This window comes from Argentina silus, assembly GCF_951799395.1.
Source record: "Argentina silus genome assembly, chromosome: 13".
NCBI classification, from domain to species: Eukaryota; Metazoa; Chordata; class Actinopteri; order Argentiniformes; family Argentinidae; genus Argentina; species Argentina silus.
The window spans coordinates 542,220-561,504 of NC_139667.1; the positions used below are offsets into that span (position 1 = coordinate 542,220).

Sequence of the window (19,285 nt, forward strand, 5' to 3'; positions counted from 1 at the left end):
CACCTCCCACTGGGGGGCACTCATCGTTTCTGTAGAGGGGGGGGGGCAAAACACTGACCAAGCTGATCATCTATTCTCCTCCTCGACCCCTCACCCCCCCCCCCCCCGGCTACAGCTGGGGTACGGACGACATGTCACAGACACACAAACTAGTTTCTCCGGGCTGCTGCCCCGCGAAAAATGACAATCCACGCATTCACACCCAACAAGTACACAGAGGCTTTACTATACGGGCCGAAATGTCACGCATGGTTGAACTCGTAGAAATGTACGCACAGCCTACATACCAATGTAAATTAACAGATAATTATTAACCCGTATTGCATATATCATCATTGTGAGCTACTGTGAATAACTGTAATATATCACAGTAATATATATCAGCATTGTGAGCTACTGTGAGTAACCGTAAAACTGTAATATCGATTGATTGATGCGTCTTTTGTTTGACGTGTTCTTACCGGGAGCCGACCGGAGGAGGATCTGATGGGTTTAGCCTCGGGTCCGTGGGGGGTGGCGTACAGGCAGTTGGCTCTCTGTTCGGCCGCGGACGTGTTGCAGATCTGGGTGAAGTACCCAGCCGGTACCGAGTTCATCGGCGGACTGGACAGGCCGGTGCTGAAGAACTCCGTCTTCACTCCGGAGAGAACCTTCTTCTGAGAACACGAGAGTCCGACCGCTCCTCGACCCGGCGCCGGAGACACGCCTTTGGGCACCCGCATCATTTTAGTCAATTGAAAATGAGGATTTAAAGTTTTAAATGAAATTAAGTTGGTTTAGTTGAGCCAAACACAACAACCGCTGCTGCGATCTCGACTGACGTCAGTGAGTCGGTGTCTTTCCTGTACGAGCTGACGTTGTTCTTACAATTTATAGTCAAATACAAATCGTAATAATTTCATATAAATGTAATTCAGTTAATAGTGTGCAAAATGCATAAGTGAAATATGCAATCGGGGTATCCTTTGAACAATAAATGTCATAAAGGAAACGAACACTACAGCTTAGCAAGCTATGTTATCCTTTGTCCCTCCTAGTCGGCGACAGAGGACACGTCAATTTTGGACTAATTATTTAGTAAATAAATAAACAACAAAACGGTCCGATGTGAGGAAGTCCAGAACAGCAGGCTCTGAGTTGTTCCTCTTGAGAAGCAGGTTCCTCCAGAAAACACCAAGTTTGTGTAGATTCTTCAGACTTTCCGGAGTATAATCTAGCCTGTGAGTGTTCTGTCGGGCTGGAACAGCTTGGCTGGCGGACAGGGATCCTCTGCTCGGAAGAACTGCTGTTTTAGCGCCAAACTTTCATCCCGCGAAATTTGGATCTCCCGCGGTTCGAACTCGCTCCTGATTGGCGGAAGGCACGTTCGGATCGTAACATTCCGCATATATTTGCATAAAACAGTTGGATGTGGGCGTGGTCAAACTTAAAGGAACCGTGTGTTCAATTGTGGCCATTTTGAGGACAATGACCAATTTCGAAAATTGTATTTTGAACAATAGAACGCTTTTATATTGGCCTACATGGCCTACAAGCAGTATATCACAAGCATAAAAAAAAATGTTTTGATATTTAATATATTACCTTGATGGTAAACCATAATGAATGATACAAACTTTGCCACTCTCTTTGCTTTCTAATATTAATATTTACAAGTGTTTGGGTTTTTTCAGTTTTTAACAGAGCAGCCTACTAGATCTTCAACTTACCAAACGACAAAGTAACGTGTAACCATAGTGAGCAGTTTGTGTATGTGATTTAGCTAAACGCTTACAGCATTATATCTGCCTTTCACTGGCCCAGAATGGGAGGAATTATTCAAAGAAATCACGCCCCCACCCCCACCCAGTATGTCTTGACCCCCGTCGCCCCGTCGCCCCCCCAGCTCGCATACATCGACCTCCAAGCCTCCAAATATGACCCACAAATGGGCTTTCCACCCAACAACACAGTTCACAGTCCTGGCTGCATACTGTCCCCAAAGTCAACCAAACAGAGAGAGGCAGAGGAGGTGTCAATGCGCTTGTATAATTAATGAGCTCATTACATTTAAATACAGACTTCTAGGCAGACATACGATGAGGCAGTTCATCTCCATGCAAATATGTTAATTAACACTAGAGGCCACAGGCTACAGGCCACAGGCTACAGGCTACAGGCCACAGGCCACAGGCTACAGGCCACAGGCCACAGGCCACAGACCACAGGATACAGGCTACAGGCCACAGGATACAGGCCACATGATACAGGCTACATACTACAGTCTACAGGCTACAGGCTACAGGCTACAGGCCACAGGATACAGGCTACATACTACAGTCTACAGTCTACAGGCTACAGGCTACAGCCTACAGGCTACAGGCTACATCCTACAGGCTACAGGTGCATGTGGATCCTGTCACTGATCCCCAATCGGTCCCACTCTCTATGACAGTCCTCTCCACGACGAGATCCTCTTCAGTCCATCCAGTAGAGGGTTAGGGTTAGGGTTAGGGTTAGGGTTAGGGTTAGGGTCTCCTGCACCTCACAGCTCACTGACAGAGAGTGACCAGAGGAGTACTGAACTCTGTTGGGACTGATGCTCACGGAGACATGACAGATCTGAGACACACATATAGAACCATAGAACGAGAGAGACTCAGACATAACCTCTATTTAACCTATTCATCAAAAAAAAAAATCTAATATTTGTTTTCTTAATAATTTGTCATGACATTTGCTGTTCATGATTTTGCAATGTGTAAACATATATTTTCATGCAAACAAAGCATAAATTAACTGAATTCAACTAAGAGAGAGAGAGAGAGAGGTGATGGGGTCAGGGTTCAGACTGAGATAGAGGGGCGGAGACTAAAGTCCTCCAGTGACTCACCTGCCACCCAGAGAAGCTGACCATCGCTGGAGTCGAAGTAACAGACTGAGTCTCCTCTCCTCTGCCTGCTCAACACACTCCTCTGCCTGCTCAACACACTCCTCTGCCTGCTCAACACACTCCTCTGCCTCCTCTGCCTGCTCAACACACTCCTCTGCCTGCTCAACACACACCTCTGCCTGCTCAACATACTCCTCTGCCTGCTCAACACACTCCTCTGCCTGCTCAACACACTCCTCTGCCTGCTCAACACACTCCTCTGCCTCCTCTGCCTGCTCAACACACACATCTGCCTGCTCAACACACTCCTCTGCCTGCTCAACACACACCCCCCCCTGTGTGACTCAACCGGGCTGAGAGAGGAGGAGCCTCCGGCCCCACACTCACTGTCTGGTAGCAGCTCTCCAGAGAAGGTAACCTGGAGAAGGTAACTCCTTTGGAGAAGGTAACCTGGAGAAGGTAACTCCTCTGGAGAAGGTAACCTGGAGAAGGTAACTCCTCTGGAGAAGGTACCTCTTCTGGAGAAGGTAACCTGGAGAAGGTACCTCTTCTGGAGAAGGTAACTCTTCTGGAGAAGGTAACCTGGAGAAGGTAACTCCTCTGGAGAAGGTACCTCTTCTGGAGAAGGTAACCTGGAGAAGGTACCTCTTCTGGAGAAGGTAACTCTTCTGGAGAAGGTAACTCCTCTGGAGAAGGTACCTCTTCTGGAGAAGGTAACAACCCTGTACCAGAACAACCTCCAGCCTCTAGATGAGTCTCCAACCTCACAGCTCAGAGTCACTGAGTCTCCAACATTCAGCCACCATGCAGGACTCACACTCAGGACAGCCGTAGGCCAGTCTAATATGAAGGAGAGATGATTTCATAGGGTTAGATTAGGGTTAGGGTTAGAGTTAGGGTTAGGGTTAGGATTAGGGTTAGGGCTAGTATTAGGGTTAGGGTTAGGATTAGGGTTAGTATTATTAACTTATTATTGCAGTAAGTAACACTCTTCCAACAAAAAAGAGAAAAAGTCACATAACAGTCAGTACGACATCATCACTGATGCTAGACCTCTGGGGGTCCCTCCTCTGTACCCCCATACAGCTGGAGAGGGCTGAGCAGGACTGAGTCTGTATTCATTCTCATTAGAGGAGCTAACTGGGCTTTTATGATCTCTGTTCTTGGACCATCTGTCCTGCCAGTCAGTGACTCCTCCCCCCTGTATGTCACATCTGAGAGTGACAGTTTCTCTCTGTATGTCTCTGGCCAGTTAGACTGCAGGGTTCAAACAGCTCTGGGAGTCTCTGTACAAACACAACACAGAGAAAACTACTACCACAAACACAACACAGAGAAAACTACTACCACTAACACAACACAGAGAAAACTACTACCACAAACACAACACAGAGAAAACTACTACCACAAACACAACACAGAGAAAACTACTACCACAAACACAACACAGAGAAAACTACTATCACTAACACAACACAGAGAAAACTACTACCACTAACAGTGGCACAATCTAATCTAATCATGCACAGTACTGACTGATACATACAGACAGTACTGACTGATACATACATAGACAGACAGACAGTACTGACTGATACATACATAGACAGACAGTACTGACTGATACAGACATAGACAGACAGACAGTACTGACTGATACAGACAGACAGACAGAACTGACTGTGGAGGGAGGGAGGGAGAGGGAGGGGGGGGGGTGGGGTTAGATATAGATGGGGAGGGAGGGGGGGTGGGGTTAGATGTAGATGGGGAGGGAAAGGGGGGGTGGGGTTAGATGTAGATGGGGGGGTGGGGTTAGATGTAGATGGGGAAGGGGAGGGAGGGGGGGTGGGGTTAGATGTAGATGAGGAGGGAGAGGGGGGATTAGATATAGAGGGGGAGGGGGGTGGGGTTAGATGTAGAGGGGGAGGGAGAGGGGGGGTTAGATATAGAGGGGGAGGGGGAGGGGGGTGGGGTTAGATGTAGAGGGGGAGGGACTGTGATGGACTGGCTCTCTGTGGTGCACCTGTAGCAGTTTGTGAGGATCTGGGGGGACATCCCTGCTTCCTCCTGAAGTCCACCATCAGCTCCTCCGTTTTGCTGATGTTGAGGGAGAGATTGTTATCCTGGCACCAGTCTGACTCCTCCTACCTCCTCCCTGGAGGCTGGCTCATTGCTGTTGATCAGGCCAACCACGGTGATGTCATCAGCAGACTGGATGATGGAGTTGGAGCTGTGTGTAGCCACACAGTCGTGGGTGAACAGGGAGTACAGTAGGGGGCTGAGCACACAGCCCTGGGGGGCCGTGTTGAGAGTCAGAGGGGAGGAGGTGATGCTGCCTGCCCTCACCACCGGGGGTCTGCCCCTCAGGAAGTCCAGGACCCAGTTACACAGGGAGGTGTTGAGACCCGGGTCCCTGAGGTTGGTGGCGAGCTTGGAGGGGACGATGGTGTTGAAGGCTGAACTGTAGTCAATTAACAGCATTCTCACATAGGTATCTTTCTCGTCCAGGTGGGACAGGGCAGTGTGCAGGGTGGGATAGGGGGAAGTGTGCAGGGTGGGATAGGGGGCAGTGTGCAGGGTGGGATAGGGTGGGATAGGGCAGTGTGCAGGGTGAGATAGGGTGAGATAGGGGGAAGTGTGCAGGGTGGGATAGGGGGCAGTGTGCAGGGTGGGATAGGGGGAAGTGTGCAGGGTGGGATAGGGGGCAGTGTGCAGGGTGGGATAGGGTGGGATAGGGCAGTGTGCAGGGTGAGATAGGGTGAGATAGGGGGAAGTGTGCAGGGTGGGATAGGGGGCAGTGTGCAGGGTGGGATAGGGTGGGATAGGGCAGTGTGCAGGGTGGGATAGGGGGCAGTGTGCAGGGTGGGATAGGGGGAAGTGTGCAGGGTGGGACAGGGCAGTGTGCAGGGTGGGATAAGGTGGGATAGGGCAGTGTGCAGGGTGGGATAGGGTGGGATAGGGCAGTGTGCAGGGTGGGATAGGGTGGGATAGGGCAGTGTGCAGGGTGGGATAGGGGGGGATAGGGCAGTGTGCAGGGTGGGATAGGGCAGTGTGCAGGGTGGGATAGGGTGGGATAGGGCAGTGTGCAGGGTGGGATAGGGTGGGATAGGGCAGTGTGCAGGGTGGGATAGGGGGGGATAGGGCAGTGTGCAGGGTGGGATAGGGGGGGATAGGGCAGTGTGCAGGGTGGGATAAGGTGGGATAGGGCAGTGTGCAGGGTGGGATAAGGTGGGATAGGGGGAAGTGTGCAGGGTGAGATAGGGCAGTGTGCAGGGTGGGACAGGGCAGTGTGCAGGGTGAGATAAGGTGGGATAGGGCAGTGTGCAGGGTGGGATAAGGTGGGATAGGGCAGTGTGCAGGGTGGGATAGGGTGGGATAGGGCAGTGTGCAGGGTGGGATAGGGGGGGATAGGGGGAAGTGTGCAGGGTGAGATAGGGCAGTGTGCAGGGTGGGACAGGGCAGTGTGCAGGGTGAGATAAGGTGGGATAGGGCAGTGTGCAGGGTGGGATAAGGTGGGATAGGCCAGTGTGCAGGGTGGGATAGGGTGGGATAGGGCAGTGTGCAGGGTGAGATAGGGGGGGATAGGGCAGTGTGCAGGGTCACGGTTTTTAGCTCTACTTCTAGTGCAGCTACAACAACATGCCAGTAGATGGCGCTAGAGACTTACTGTAGAAAAGAAAAACTAAAAAAAAACGCGGAACCTGGCTCCATTTATCTCTGTATTATGTGTTCCTAGGATGCTGTTTCCTTTTAAAAATATATATAATTTGACAGTTCATTTAAATGTGGTTATTGACTTTATGACTCGCGCTCAATAAAGCCTTTGTTGGACGATTAATTGCGTTTCTGCCTGATAAAAGTGCATGATCGCCTAGTGACTTGAGGGGTGCAATTTTCGGTTCAACCACCAGGTGTCACTACATATTCACAAATGAGGCCGTAACGGATGTATGTATGTCGCTGGTGAGTTTCCATTGTGGTAATCTGTTTAGACAGATAGGTCTACAGGTCATCAGAATCAGAATCCTTTCATTTGGCCAAGTATATTTGCACATACAGGAAATTGACTCTGTGAGGTTGGTGCATAGGACATAAAACAACATTATATCAGCAAAATATTAACAAAAAAATTACAAAATAGCAAAAAAAATAAAAATAAATAGAACAATACATTGTGTAGGCTGTGCGAGGCTAAGAGGCTAGGCCATAGTTAGGGTCAGTTGATTTCCATAAAGTTTAATATGAGTTGCTGTCTGTGTAGAAGGATGAAGGTTTGATATGAGAATAGTTCTGGGTTGAATTCACAGTTGGAAATGATTATGATCCACATCCTCCAGAGTCAGAGGTTACAGGCAGCCGCTCATATGAATACAAAACCATCCCTTAGGATCGCAAGTGTATGACCAATTCACAGATGTTGTTTACAACCCTTAAGTGAAATTAGAATCAATCTTTCACCATAAATATGGAATAAAATATATTTTAAAATATACATGACACATATGAAAGGACAGTACTTATGTTATGGTACTAGTTTACATAATCTTCATGGAATAATACTTTCAGAGGAGGTCATCGTTTCAAGATCCCAAAACTAACTATGTACCATGTAACATAATACTGGGTTAATGACCTGATTGTAGGTCTATAACTGTCAGCTACCTGTGGGTCTGAGGTAGACCAACCGACAACTGCTTTTGACTCTGTTCAGCGGAAAAAGATTTGATGCACATTAAAAAGGCAAGTTTAAGTTGAGGTTTAAAGGTAAGGTACCGTGAGCTGCGTGCCTCAGGTCTGCTGGCTGAGGGACCTGACATCAACTCTGACTGTCATGTCTGCTGCCAGGTGTGAACAGAGCAGTTATCTCCACATCTAGAGAACAAGCTGCACTACAGCTTCTGTTCATGGAAAAATAGAGACAGCTACAGGAAACTCCCTTCATTTGATTTGCTACCACAATACCTCAGGTTTCTACTGAATACATCCTGCCCTGAGAAAGCATTTAGAGGAATCATCACCGACTGTCTCTCCAAGAAAAACGCACAAAGGTTTGACTTCCATGTGACGAAACGAGTGGATTCACATACAAGACCACCGCCGTTAACATTTCTTCCATTTTATTACATAAGAACGTACATTATACAAAGCACACTTGTATAAAAAGTTTATAAAACTCAGCGATTTTCGACATTGTCGGTAGAAATAACACAATCATTACAAACATTTACAATTAACTCTAGTATAGAGTTCTGATTCCCCCCCCACCACACATCACATTCGAACTCAACAGCTCCCTCGTGTCTCACACACACACACACACACACACACACACACACACACACACACACTAATTAGATATGCACACAACTTGACCTAATTGCTACAGTCTCTGGCCTGTTAGGTAACCGAAGGAGAAACTAAACCTGGGGAGAATTACGTGACCTGGTGGTGTGAGACTGGTCAGGCAGACAGGGAGGAAGGAAGGAAGGAAGGAAGGAAGGAAGGAAGGAAAGAAGGAAGGAAGGAAGGGGTAGTTCAGTCGTCCCCCGGCAAAAACAAAAGTTTGGTTTGGAATGTAAAGAGAAAGAGAATAAACAACAACAACAACACTGACTGATCAATTCAACCAATCACTGTTAGGGATGAAAACCCAGCTGAGAGAGAGAGAGAGAGAGAGAGAGGGAGAGAGAGAGAGAGAGAGAGAGAGAGAGAGAGAGAGAGGGAGAGAAGGAGAGAACACACGCGGTTGATCTTTTATCCCGAAAAAAAAAAGAACGGAGTCCTCTTTCTTTCTTTCTTTCTTCTGTTCATTCCCCCTCTCCAAATACCTATCCCACCCCTTCTTCTGCCCCTCGTGTCCTCTTGCCTGGAGTGAAGTGGAGACATATGTTTCCCTGCACCTGCATAGAGAGAAAGGAAGAAAAGTGAAGTCAGATCTCTCTCTCTCCCTCCCTCCCTCCTCCCTCAGAGGGGAGGGCAGACAGAGTGGCGTCGGTCATGGAACCAGTGTTAACCTCAGGCTGATCGCTAGGAATCCACTCCACATTCACTGGCCGGCCTAATTGGCAGCCGTGGCGGGGGGGGGGGGGGGGGGGGGGGGGGGGGGGGGGGGGGGAGCAGGGTGGGAGGGGAGGGAGGGAGAGAGCAGGGTGGGGGGTGAGGGAGGGAGAGAGCAGGGTGGGGGGTTAGGCAGGGAGAGAGAGTGGGGGGGAGGGAGGGAGAGAGCAGGGTGGGGGGGGAGGGAGGGAGAGAGCAGGGGAGGCTGGACTCTCTCTGCATATCAATGCCCCATACAAAACCAGCTCTAGTGGCTGACGGTGCTTTCTACTGACAGATTCTAATCTTCTGAAACAGCACCACTCTGGACTGGAGGTGTGGAAGGGTGCCTGCAGCTGTAAACCTTCTTTGAGACATCTCTTTGGGTTTGGGTTTGCAGCACACATCCACACAAGGGAATCTGCATAGTTCTCTATATGACAGTTAGAACACATGAGGAAGGGATGAATACACACCGTAGCTGAAGGGTTATTTCCTCTAGTGGCACAACCGTCCATCGTCTTTGGAGAAACTGCGTGCAAGGTCTGCCGTCTTTACCAAGAACAAGAAGGAACCAAACATCAGACACTAGCAGAACACTAAAAACACCATAAGCCAAATCTATACTTCGAAGTTCCATTGACGGACTAGCGGTTACAGCAACAATGTAACGGTGTAGCTGATTACAGAAAAGCCATAGTTACATTCGCACCCTCCATCACACAACAGTTCCTACAATGTGTCCACTGTAAACTCAACAATGAACATTCCTCACACGGCATTCGGCTGATAAGACACGGCCCTATCTTTACGGGAGTGTGGAGCCTATTTCACGTTACAACAAACACATCTCTAATAGATAAATAAATAACCTGCATATCAACACCAGCAATAACTTCAGGATAACATAACATAACATAACATAATTGTAAGTCCGGAGAGAGAGAGAGAGAGAGAGAGAGAGAGAGAGAGAGAGGGGGATCATTTTTGTTTATTTGTTATTTCTGTTGTTTTGGCAATGTAAACGGTTGTTTCCCCATGCCAATAAAACCCTGTGAATCAAGAGAGAGAGAGAGAGAGAGAGAGAGAGAGAGAGAGAGAGAGAGAGAACCATGCTCACCTTTAGTGACAGGACCATGTCTGGCGTGGTGGTGGTCGTGGTGGTGGTCGTCGCCTCGTCTTCCAGCGCGATCTGCAGGTCGAAGATGTAGTCGATGACGTGCTGCAGGATCTCGACCTGGCTGACGGACTTGTTCTGCGGGATGCTCGGTACCAGCTCCTTCAGCTTGGAGTAGCAGTCGTTCATATCACACAGCGCGACCACGGGTTCCTCCAGGGAGGGCTTACTACTCCGGGTGATGGACAGAGACTGTTCCGAGATGCAGCACACGGCTTCGTAGCAGCTCCTCACGGACCGAACGGGACTGATCGCCTTCATGTTTTGAATCGCGGTCGAGTTCTTCAGCTTGGAATCGAGAGTCGGAGTTCTGTTGGGTGATTATTTTTTTTAGTTGTGATAAGGTGGTTCCCCTGCTCCAGTGCTCCAGGAGGGCTGGCGACCCCTTTATACAGCTGCCTGCAGGGTGACGCCCCCTTTCTCACAAATAAATAAACCTCCGTGCTCTGATTGGCCAGTGTGGAGACTTCCTGGTGCTCGTCGTTTCTTATTGGCTGCCCGGATGTCACCTACGGTGAGGGTGGGTGTGTGTGTGTGTGTGTGGGCGGGGGGGGAGGGGCAGATGGAATGAGGAAGTCATACTGTGATGCCTGGAGGTGATTGTCAAACAATTAGACACCTCATTTCAAGTACAATTGTATTGGATAGGAGATAGTCTGCACTCAGATGGTCATTGAATTAGACTATAATGTTGTTATATGGTTGATTAGGAGACAAACACTCACTGGCTGGCCAAGACAAATCTGCTCTTAGGAGGCTGTTCCTTTTACTAAGTTCGAGCCACACATTAGCCTTACGGTGGGCTCAGCTCCTCCAGACATCCTGGCATCAGGTCAGCCATGACTCTTACCCCTGGATCACATGCTCATCAGACACACACACACACACACACGCACACACACAGACGCACACACACACACACACACAGACACACATAGACACACAGACGCACACACACACACACACACACACACAGACAGACAGACAGACAGACAGACAGACAGAGAGAGAGAGACACACACACACACACACACACACACACACACACACAGAAACACACACACACACACACACACACACCTTGACCCTAACCCTAACTTTTATTGGGAATAAGAAAAGATATTAATCCATACAGATGATTAGGGTGTTTTATGTGTGCATGTATTTGGCTGTGGAGGTTTGTCATGAATAGCATAGCAGTTGTTAATGCTTTAGTATTGTCATGTCATTTATAAGCACCCTTGTTGGGGATTATCAGCCTTGCCAGCCTTTAAAGATATTTCCTTATTTCATTGTTGGAACAATATATCAGAGATATAAATATAAGTAATAACGCCAACAAAAAAACCTAATCCAAAATAGACAATATGCCTTCTAAACTGCAGTAGGAAACAACAGAAGAGACGATCTCTCACGTCGAATATAATTCTCACAGGAACCTTTCCAAAACTTTTTTCAAAATGAACACTCAGATTGTTCTCTTTTCTCTTTTTTAACCCCTGCATTTTTAGTTGACATCAAAGCGTGTCCCCTCCGTTCCTATTTGGCTCTTATTTTCCCTTTTCTCACAATCCTGTTTTGTGGAGGAATGCAGCGTCGCGCCAGCTGTGTGTCCTATTCCACCCCAGCTGTGTTGATCTAACGCGCCAGTCCCAGACAGCCTGGCGCCAGGCTCCCGACGTCATCCATTCACCCGCTCCAGCGCGGCCCCGACGCTCCAGCGCGCCCCCGTGTCTCCGCTGGCGGACGGCAGCACTGAGCCTCCCGCTCTGCGCGCTCCCTGGGCCTGTCAGTGCGATGGACCTGCCTCCTCTCAAATCAAATCAAATCACATTTTAATGGTCATTTACACAATATACATTATACCATGTAATGAAATGGTTTAGGGTAAGCAACTCCTCAACAACGCAACAATCAACAATATAAACAATATACAATATAAAGAGATTCAACTTTATTGTCATTGCACGGAGTACAAGTACTGAGACAACGAAATGCAGTTTGGCATCTAACCAGATGTGATCTAACCAGATGTGATCTAACCAGATGTGATCTAACCAGATGTGATCTAACCCGTGCAAATAGTGGCATAGTGAAAAAGACATGATATTGTAGACAGTGCATAGTATTACAGCATATATAATACAGCCATATATTTGGTTGTTCTTAACTTGCAATGGTGCTTTAACAATCAATCCAGGGTTGGCTCATGTGTAATCTAACAAGACAATACAGGAGAAATCTCATGATTGAAGGTATACTGTATGATGTTTTGCTGTCGGGACGTTCTGTGGTTCATTCCGAGGGGGTATTCTAATATAGAAGTTACTATTTTCTGTTTGGTCAGATATGTGTTTCTGAGTCCCAGCCCTGTGCAGCGGTTACACAGATGTTCATGTTAGTGTGGAGGTTGCTACCCACAGCCTTTTGCTTGGCAATAAGACCCCCCCCCACTGACCCCTAATGACTACAAGTCACTCAAGAGCAAACCACTCATGTTGTATCGTGAGACCGGAGTTTGGTCCACTGCTATTTTAGAATACATTTTGTAAACGTAACTGGTTGTCTAAACAGGACTTTGACCCCAAATATCTATCTTAAATATGTCAGGGGGAGGAGGGTAGACAAATATTGTCCTAAAATCTCTGGTCTGGTGGGAAAATAACTATTTATATCCGCTGAGCAAGCAACAACATGGGCTATTATTCAATATAGGCCTTAAACAAAATATTACTTTATTCAAATAAAATACATAATATAAGCTGATGGTAAATATGGCAAGGGCCTATCCAATGATAATATGAACGACGAGGGGATAAACAGTGTTTACTATAATAAGCAATTACAAAACTTTGAAGTTGTAAATGAATCAGTAGACTTCGTTTATAAACCAACTTCTTTGTTTTCAATTCGCTCGGAACTAAACCGTTCCGTTCCCGGACGGTCTCGCCGGCGTCCCACGGCTCGCGGGGCAGCCCCGGTGTTATTGGCTGTTTGCGGATTCCACAAGTCGGAGTCGGTGTGGCGCCGGTGCGCCTGCGCGGGGATCAGGTGCCGCCGTCGGAAAGGGCCGCGCACAATCGCGTCTCTCTTCGAGCGGATGGGAGAGTTTGGAGACTGGCGTCAGCGAGTCTGCCCCGCTCCGCTCCGCGGCCCTGCCCCGCCCTCCCCTCCCCTCCCCTCCCCTCTCCTCCCCTCCCCTCCCCTCTCCCCCGGTCCTCCGTGCAGCTGGACGCAGACAATCAAGCTATCAACAATCGCCGTGCATAATTAGCAGAGTCCCCCCCACACCCCCCTCCCCCCGCTCTTAACCCTTGTCGCCTCCCCCTCGCCGTTACCCAAAGAAAACCTTTCAAGGCGTTCTCTCTGCTAATCCGTCTCTATTTCTCCTCTGTTGAAGTCCAGGGTCAGCGGACTCACGTCCAGGCTGTGTTTGGAGAGGCAGCCATTGTGTACAGAAGAGGCTATTTTCCCTCTCAGGGTAATTTAGTGACAAGAAACAGAGTGAAACTTAAGTCTTTCTTATCCACGTTGTCATCCAGTCGGAGTTCTCATCTCCTCCCCTTTTTTCTGTCTTTCATCAAAGATCCTTCAGTCTCCTTTTCAGCTCTGATGGGTTCAGATTCCACTGCTCTGTGTGTAGTGCTGCTGAATAAATACTAATATATTCTATTATTATGTTATATCCCTGTTGGTTGATTCCAGTTCTTATGACTGCCCTAGTTTGAAGAAGTTTCCACCAAAAACTGAATCATATGGGATATAATTAATAGCCTACTGTAGGTTTGTTTCCATTGTCCTTGTGAATGGTTCTATGAATGACATCCTGTCTCTCTCAAGCTTCCCTCACATGACAGTAACCATCATCAGATATTGCTTCATTAACATAACTAGTTGCCCGGGGCAATAACAGCTTGATTAGAATGTTGAACATCATTTAGAATCTCATTTAGAATTTAGAATATGCATAATATCCTCTTAAGCCGGACGGGGCCATAATTGGGCCCAAATTCGGGTTTAATTTGATTATTAATTAGATTAATGATGACTTTATCTCCTGGTCATGTGTGGTATGTTATTGTGAACTATGATCTGAGCAGATCCACACACAACCTCAAGGTGTTACCTGTCACATGACATCCTGCTTCTGCATCTGATCATCATATTTCTAATGTTATTGGGTCTGGGTTTTTGGCAGCAGAAATGAGTGAAACAGGGCTTTGAGCAGAAGAGAGTGAGTTCACCAGGACAACTGCAGGACATTATGGACCTTGACACCATGGGAACTATGTACACATGTTCTGGTAAGGACCTTCACACCACGGGAACTATCAAATCAAATTTGATATATCCACAGAATCGAGCCGTGGACGGTGTCATGAAATGCTCAGGGCAGCTAGCTCCTCAACAACGCAACACAGTAATAATAATAAAAACAATAACACAAGGTGACAGGAGTATTAAACAGCAGAAACACAACAACAGTAGTGGGCAGTAGCAATAGTAGTATGAAACAGTATGCATGTATGTGTGTGAGTGCAGGTGTGTGTGTGTGTGTGTGTGTGTGTGTGTGTGTGTGTGTGTGTGTGTGTGAGAGAGTGCAAACTTTGCAAACATAAACTATGTACATGTTGATGTAAAGACCTTCATTCCATGGGAGTGGTGGTATCACCACCATGCAGTCAGACAGACGGTGTGCCTGTTCTTGAATTCCTCCTCTGGGACCGTGAGCACTGGGAAAAGGGAGGCGAGGAGATTGGGATGGGAGAAACAAGCCCTCGGAAGGCCATGCCTGGACCTGGGCTCAGAGGAGAACAACAACAAGCTGTTCCCACTCACGGGACATCGCCGCCCGAAACATCTTATTTTGTGTGTTTTTTTTCTTGTCCTTTATCGGACCGAGAACAAACCGTCTGTGCCGTCCGCCGTGTGGGTGAGACACTCCCATCTCAACATCACCTGTCTGTCTGCCTGTCTGTCTGTCTGTCTGTCTGTCTGCCTGTCTGCCTGCCTGTCTGTCTGCCTGTCTGCCTGTCTGTCTGTCTGTCTGTCTGTCTGCCTGTCTGCCTGCCTGTCTGTCTGCCTGTCTGCCTGTCTGTCTGTCTGTCTGTCTGTCTGTTTGTCTGCCTGCCTGTCTGTCTGTCTGTCTGTCTGTCTGCCTGCCTGCCTGCCTGCCTGCCTGTCTGTCTGTCTGTCTGTCTGTCTGCCTGCCTGTCCGCCCGCCCGCCCGCCCGCCCGTCCGTCCGTCCGCCCGCCCGCCCGCCCGCCCGCCCGCCCGTCTGCCTGCCTGCCTGTCTGTCTGTCTGTCTGCCTGCCTGCCCGCCCTGTCTGTCTGTCTGCCTGTCTGTCTGCCTGTCTGTCTGTCTGTCTGTCTGTCTGTCTGTCTGTCTGTCTGCCTGTCTGTCTGTCTGTCTGCCTGTCTGTCTGCGACACGTCAACACAGAGGTTGATCTGGGTCTCACCATCAGGCTCACTGCTCAGTCTGCCAGACCTGAGGTGACACTTCCCTTTAGGTTCACATACTTGTTACAAGCATGGTGACTGTGTTATAATGTCTTATGTCATCTCATAATGATCCGGAGCTTTACGATGATCAGTTGCTTTTTGTTTGTTGAAAACCAAGTCTTATAGACAGACATAACATGTGATGATGTGTTATGAAGACATTATAAGCATCATCCATGGCAATAGTGAGTTAGACTGTGTTTCTGCGTCTGCCTCATGTGAAATGAGGCCCTGATGAGAAGGTGGGACCCAGCAGGGCTGAGAACGTGAGGTTACAGGCCTGTTCATATTCTTATGGGAGAAACATAGCTAACTATAATCTCATCTCCAACATTGTAATCTGTTTAGTCTTGCACAGACTAGTTACTGAGCTAATCAAACAGAAAGCCTCCAGAAACCCCTCCTCACCTCTCCTCACCCCTCCTCACCCCTCCTCACCCCTCCTCACCCCTCCTCACCCCTCCTCACCTCTCCTCACCCCTCCTCACCCCTCCTCACCCCTCCTCACCCCTCCTCACCCCTCCTCACCTCTCCTCACCCCTCCTCACCCCTCCCCTCCCCTCCCCACTCCACCTCACCCCTCTTCAACCCACTCCTGCCTCACCCCCTGTATGTCTGCCCCGGACCACTGTTTCTCTCACACACACACACACACACACACACACACACACACACACACACACACACACACACACCCCCGCAGTAATGAGGGAGAAACATAGCTAACTATAATCTCATCTCCAACATTGTAATCTGTTTAGTCAGAATACATCTACGCAAATATAACTTTGATGCTGATAAATGTCATGAATTTGATAAATTAAATAAAAAATGTATCAAATGGGAATCCCCTAATGTAATAATAATAAAATTGATTTTATAGAACTCTGTAGTCCTAGCATCCTGATGTGACTGCACCAAGTACACTGTACGCCCACACTAACCAAGCTGAGGCCTAGACTTTAGCTCGGGGGGCTAACACATGTCTTCAGGTCTCAGGCAAGGCTCCTGATGGGAGAATGGTTCCTAACCACCTCTGCTACACTGACTCAGGCTCGGGCGACGGTCCTTGGCCTTGTGAACAGGCCCCGCCTGCTAGATCCACTGACCCTCTGCAGAGGATTTGAATATGGGATGACGTCACCAACCGCCAGAGAGTTCCAGAACCCTCCCCGCCCAGGGTGCCCAGTGTTCTATGTGGTGTTTACCTAGCAACAACCCTCTGATTGGCTACAAAATGAAGCATCATCATTGACGCATTTCTGGTGAATAAAGTCACCCTCTGAACTCTAGAATGGGACAATGTGGGCGACGTTATTCACCCTCGATGCTGAGTTCAAAAGTAATGGACTGGTGGAAGAAACATGTTGGCATGTGTGTGCGTATGTGTGTCTGTGTGTGTGTGCGTCTGGCGTGTGTGTGTGTAGTGTGTGTGTGTGTGCATGTGTGTGTGCGTCTGGCGTGTGTGTGTGTAGTGTGTGTGTGTGTGTGTGCATGTGTGTATGCGTCTGGCATGTGTGTGTGTGTGTGTGTGTGTGTGTGTGTGTGTGTGCGTGCATATGTGTGTGTGTGTGTGTGTGTGTGTGTGTGTGGGTGTGGGCGTATGTGTGTAGTGTGTGCGTCTGGCATGTGTGTGTGTGTGTGTGTGTGTGCGTGCATATGTGTGTGTGTGTGTGTGTGTGTGTGTGTGTGTGTGTCTGGCGTGTGTGTGTGTGCACATGTATGTGTGTGTGTGTGTGTGTTTTCCCAACACTTCCATCAGAGAAAAGCGTCAGATGAAACATTAATAGAGGTTATTGAAATATAGAAACAGGAAGATGAATAGCATTAAAAGGTCAAAATGAATGAATAATTGATTGAATTCATTCCGTTTTTCACCAGGTGCTCAAGGCACCTTAATGGAGAGGGGGAAGACTCAGGGGAGAGAGAGAGAGAGAGAGGACCAAGGGGAAAGAGAGAAAGAAAGAAGGATGATAGAGAGAGAGAGGGAGGGAGGGAGGGAGGGAGGGAGGGAATGGACCCTGCTGCTCCTTAGGGTTCAGCTGGTCAGGCCTCACTAAGAGGGAGGCCAGGAGGTCCCTGGTGGGTATCTTTGCACCTGTGTGTGCGTGTGTGTGTGTGTGTGTGTGTGTGTGTGTGTGTGTGTGTGTGTGTGTGTGTGTGTGTGTGTGTGTGTGTGTGTGTGTGTGTGTGTGTGTGTGTGTGTGTGGTGTGTGTGTATGTGTGTGTGCGTGCGTGCGTGCGTGTGTGTGTGTGTGCTGTGTGTGTGTGTGCTGTGTGTGTGTGTGTGTGTGTGTGTGTTTCTAGGTCAGTAGGGTCTCTGTGAAATCCCAGAGGCCACAGCAGTGACTTCCTCATATCACTCTCTTCTTCAGACATCTTTAACTCCACTTCTTCACTCTCCCCCCAACACACACACACACACACACACACACACACACACACACACACACACACACACACACACACACACACACACACACCCCCATCCCCTGTGCCTCCTACTCACTCACCCTCTGTACAATCTGGGTCACCCCCCCCTGGGCCCCCCCCCCCCCCTCCAGTCGGTCTCAGACGGGGGGCAGAGGGGGTTTGGGACTCGGAGTGACCTGATTAGGTGGTCTTGCACAGACTAGTTACTGAGCTAATCAAACAGAAAGCCTCCAGAAACCCCTCCTCACCCCTCCTCACCCCTCCTCACCTCTCCTCACCCCTCCTCACCCCTCCTCACCTCTCCTCACCCCTCCTCACCTCTCCTCACCTCTCCTCACCCCTCCTCGCCTCACCCCTCCTCACCCCTCCTCGCCTCACCCCTCCTCACCCCTCCCCTCCCCTCCCCACTCCACCTCACCCCTCTTCAACCCACTCCTGCCTCACCCCACCCCTCCTCACCCCTCCTCACCCCCTGTATGTCTGCCCCGGACCACTGTTTCTCTCACACACACACACACACACACACACACACACACACACACACACACACCCCCGCAGTAATGAGGGATCCGCCCAGTGAGGGGACGTGTAGTCTGGGGACAGTAACACGGCCGGGGGACAGAGGGGGGGGGCACCGTCACTGAGACACTGAGACACCAGCAGCTGGAAGATGCACTGATTTGTGAATGATGATGATGATGATGATGATGATGATGATGATGATGATGACTTTGATTAGGATGATGATTTTGATGATAATCATGATGATGATGATGATGATGATGATGATGATGATGAGAGATAACTGACAGCTCTGTGAATGTGTAAAACCACGCTTCTGTTGGCGCTGAGGTAAGGCGTTCAGTCAGGGCTAAGTCAGGACTAAGTCAGGACTAAGTCAGGACTCTACGTCAGCACCCCTCCCACTCTGGTCTGTGTCATTGTGCTGCCTGCTCTTCCTGCTCCAGGCATACTTTAACCACTCTGTAATTTGCTCAAAATATCCCCTTACCGCTAACTCAGCCCAGGGTTAAGCTTAGTCAATTCTCACTGCGGCCGCGGGTCAGAGACTCGAAAGATTCCTCAAATGTTCCCTTCCTCTAACAAGGCCCAGAGGAGGGTCCAGTGAAACAAGGTTCTCACCAGCCAGAGGGCCAGAAGCTCTCCTGCTCATGAAAAGAAAACAATGTTATTAATTTGATAATGACACACAGATATGTCAGGGAGTGTTGTCCAGTGTGGAGCTGGAGAAGGGAACTCAC

At 48.9% G+C, this 19,285-nt stretch overlaps 3 protein-coding genes across 3 annotated transcripts in view; all 3 read right to left on the reverse strand.

Moving 5' to 3' along the window:
- Positions 1-1,043, reverse strand: part of e2f2 (E2F transcription factor 2) — a gene marked incomplete at its 3' end in the record, with an annotated part of 12,253 nt that extends 11,210 nt beyond the window's left edge. The window contains exon 1 of the mRNA XM_083683865.1: positions 462-1,043. Coding sequence (XP_083539991.1) covers positions 462-725 — 264 coding nt within the window. The 5' untranslated portion in view covers positions 726-1,043. The remainder of the gene's footprint in view (positions 1-461) is intronic.
- A 6,930-nt stretch (positions 1,044-7,973) lies between these two features.
- Positions 7,974-10,434, reverse strand: id3 (inhibitor of DNA binding 3). Its single transcript, XM_083682860.1, has 3 exons — positions 10,029-10,434; positions 9,385-9,460; positions 7,974-8,772 (listed from the first exon to the last, which is right to left on the reverse strand). The coding sequence occupies exons 1-2, from the start codon at positions 10,344-10,346 to the stop codon at positions 9,407-9,409; spliced, it is 372 nt and encodes a 123-aa protein (XP_083538986.1). The 5' UTR covers positions 10,347-10,434; the 3' UTR covers positions 7,974-8,772; positions 9,385-9,406.
- A 1,858-nt stretch (positions 10,435-12,292) lies between these two features.
- The window catches only part of vgll2b (vestigial-like family member 2b), a gene marked incomplete at its 3' end in the record, with an annotated part of 12,058 nt that continues 5,065 nt past the window's right edge, over positions 12,293-19,285 (reverse strand). The window contains 1 exon segment of the mRNA XM_083683438.1: positions 12,293-12,303. Within this exon segment, the coding sequence (XP_083539564.1) occupies positions 12,293-12,303 (11 nt within the window).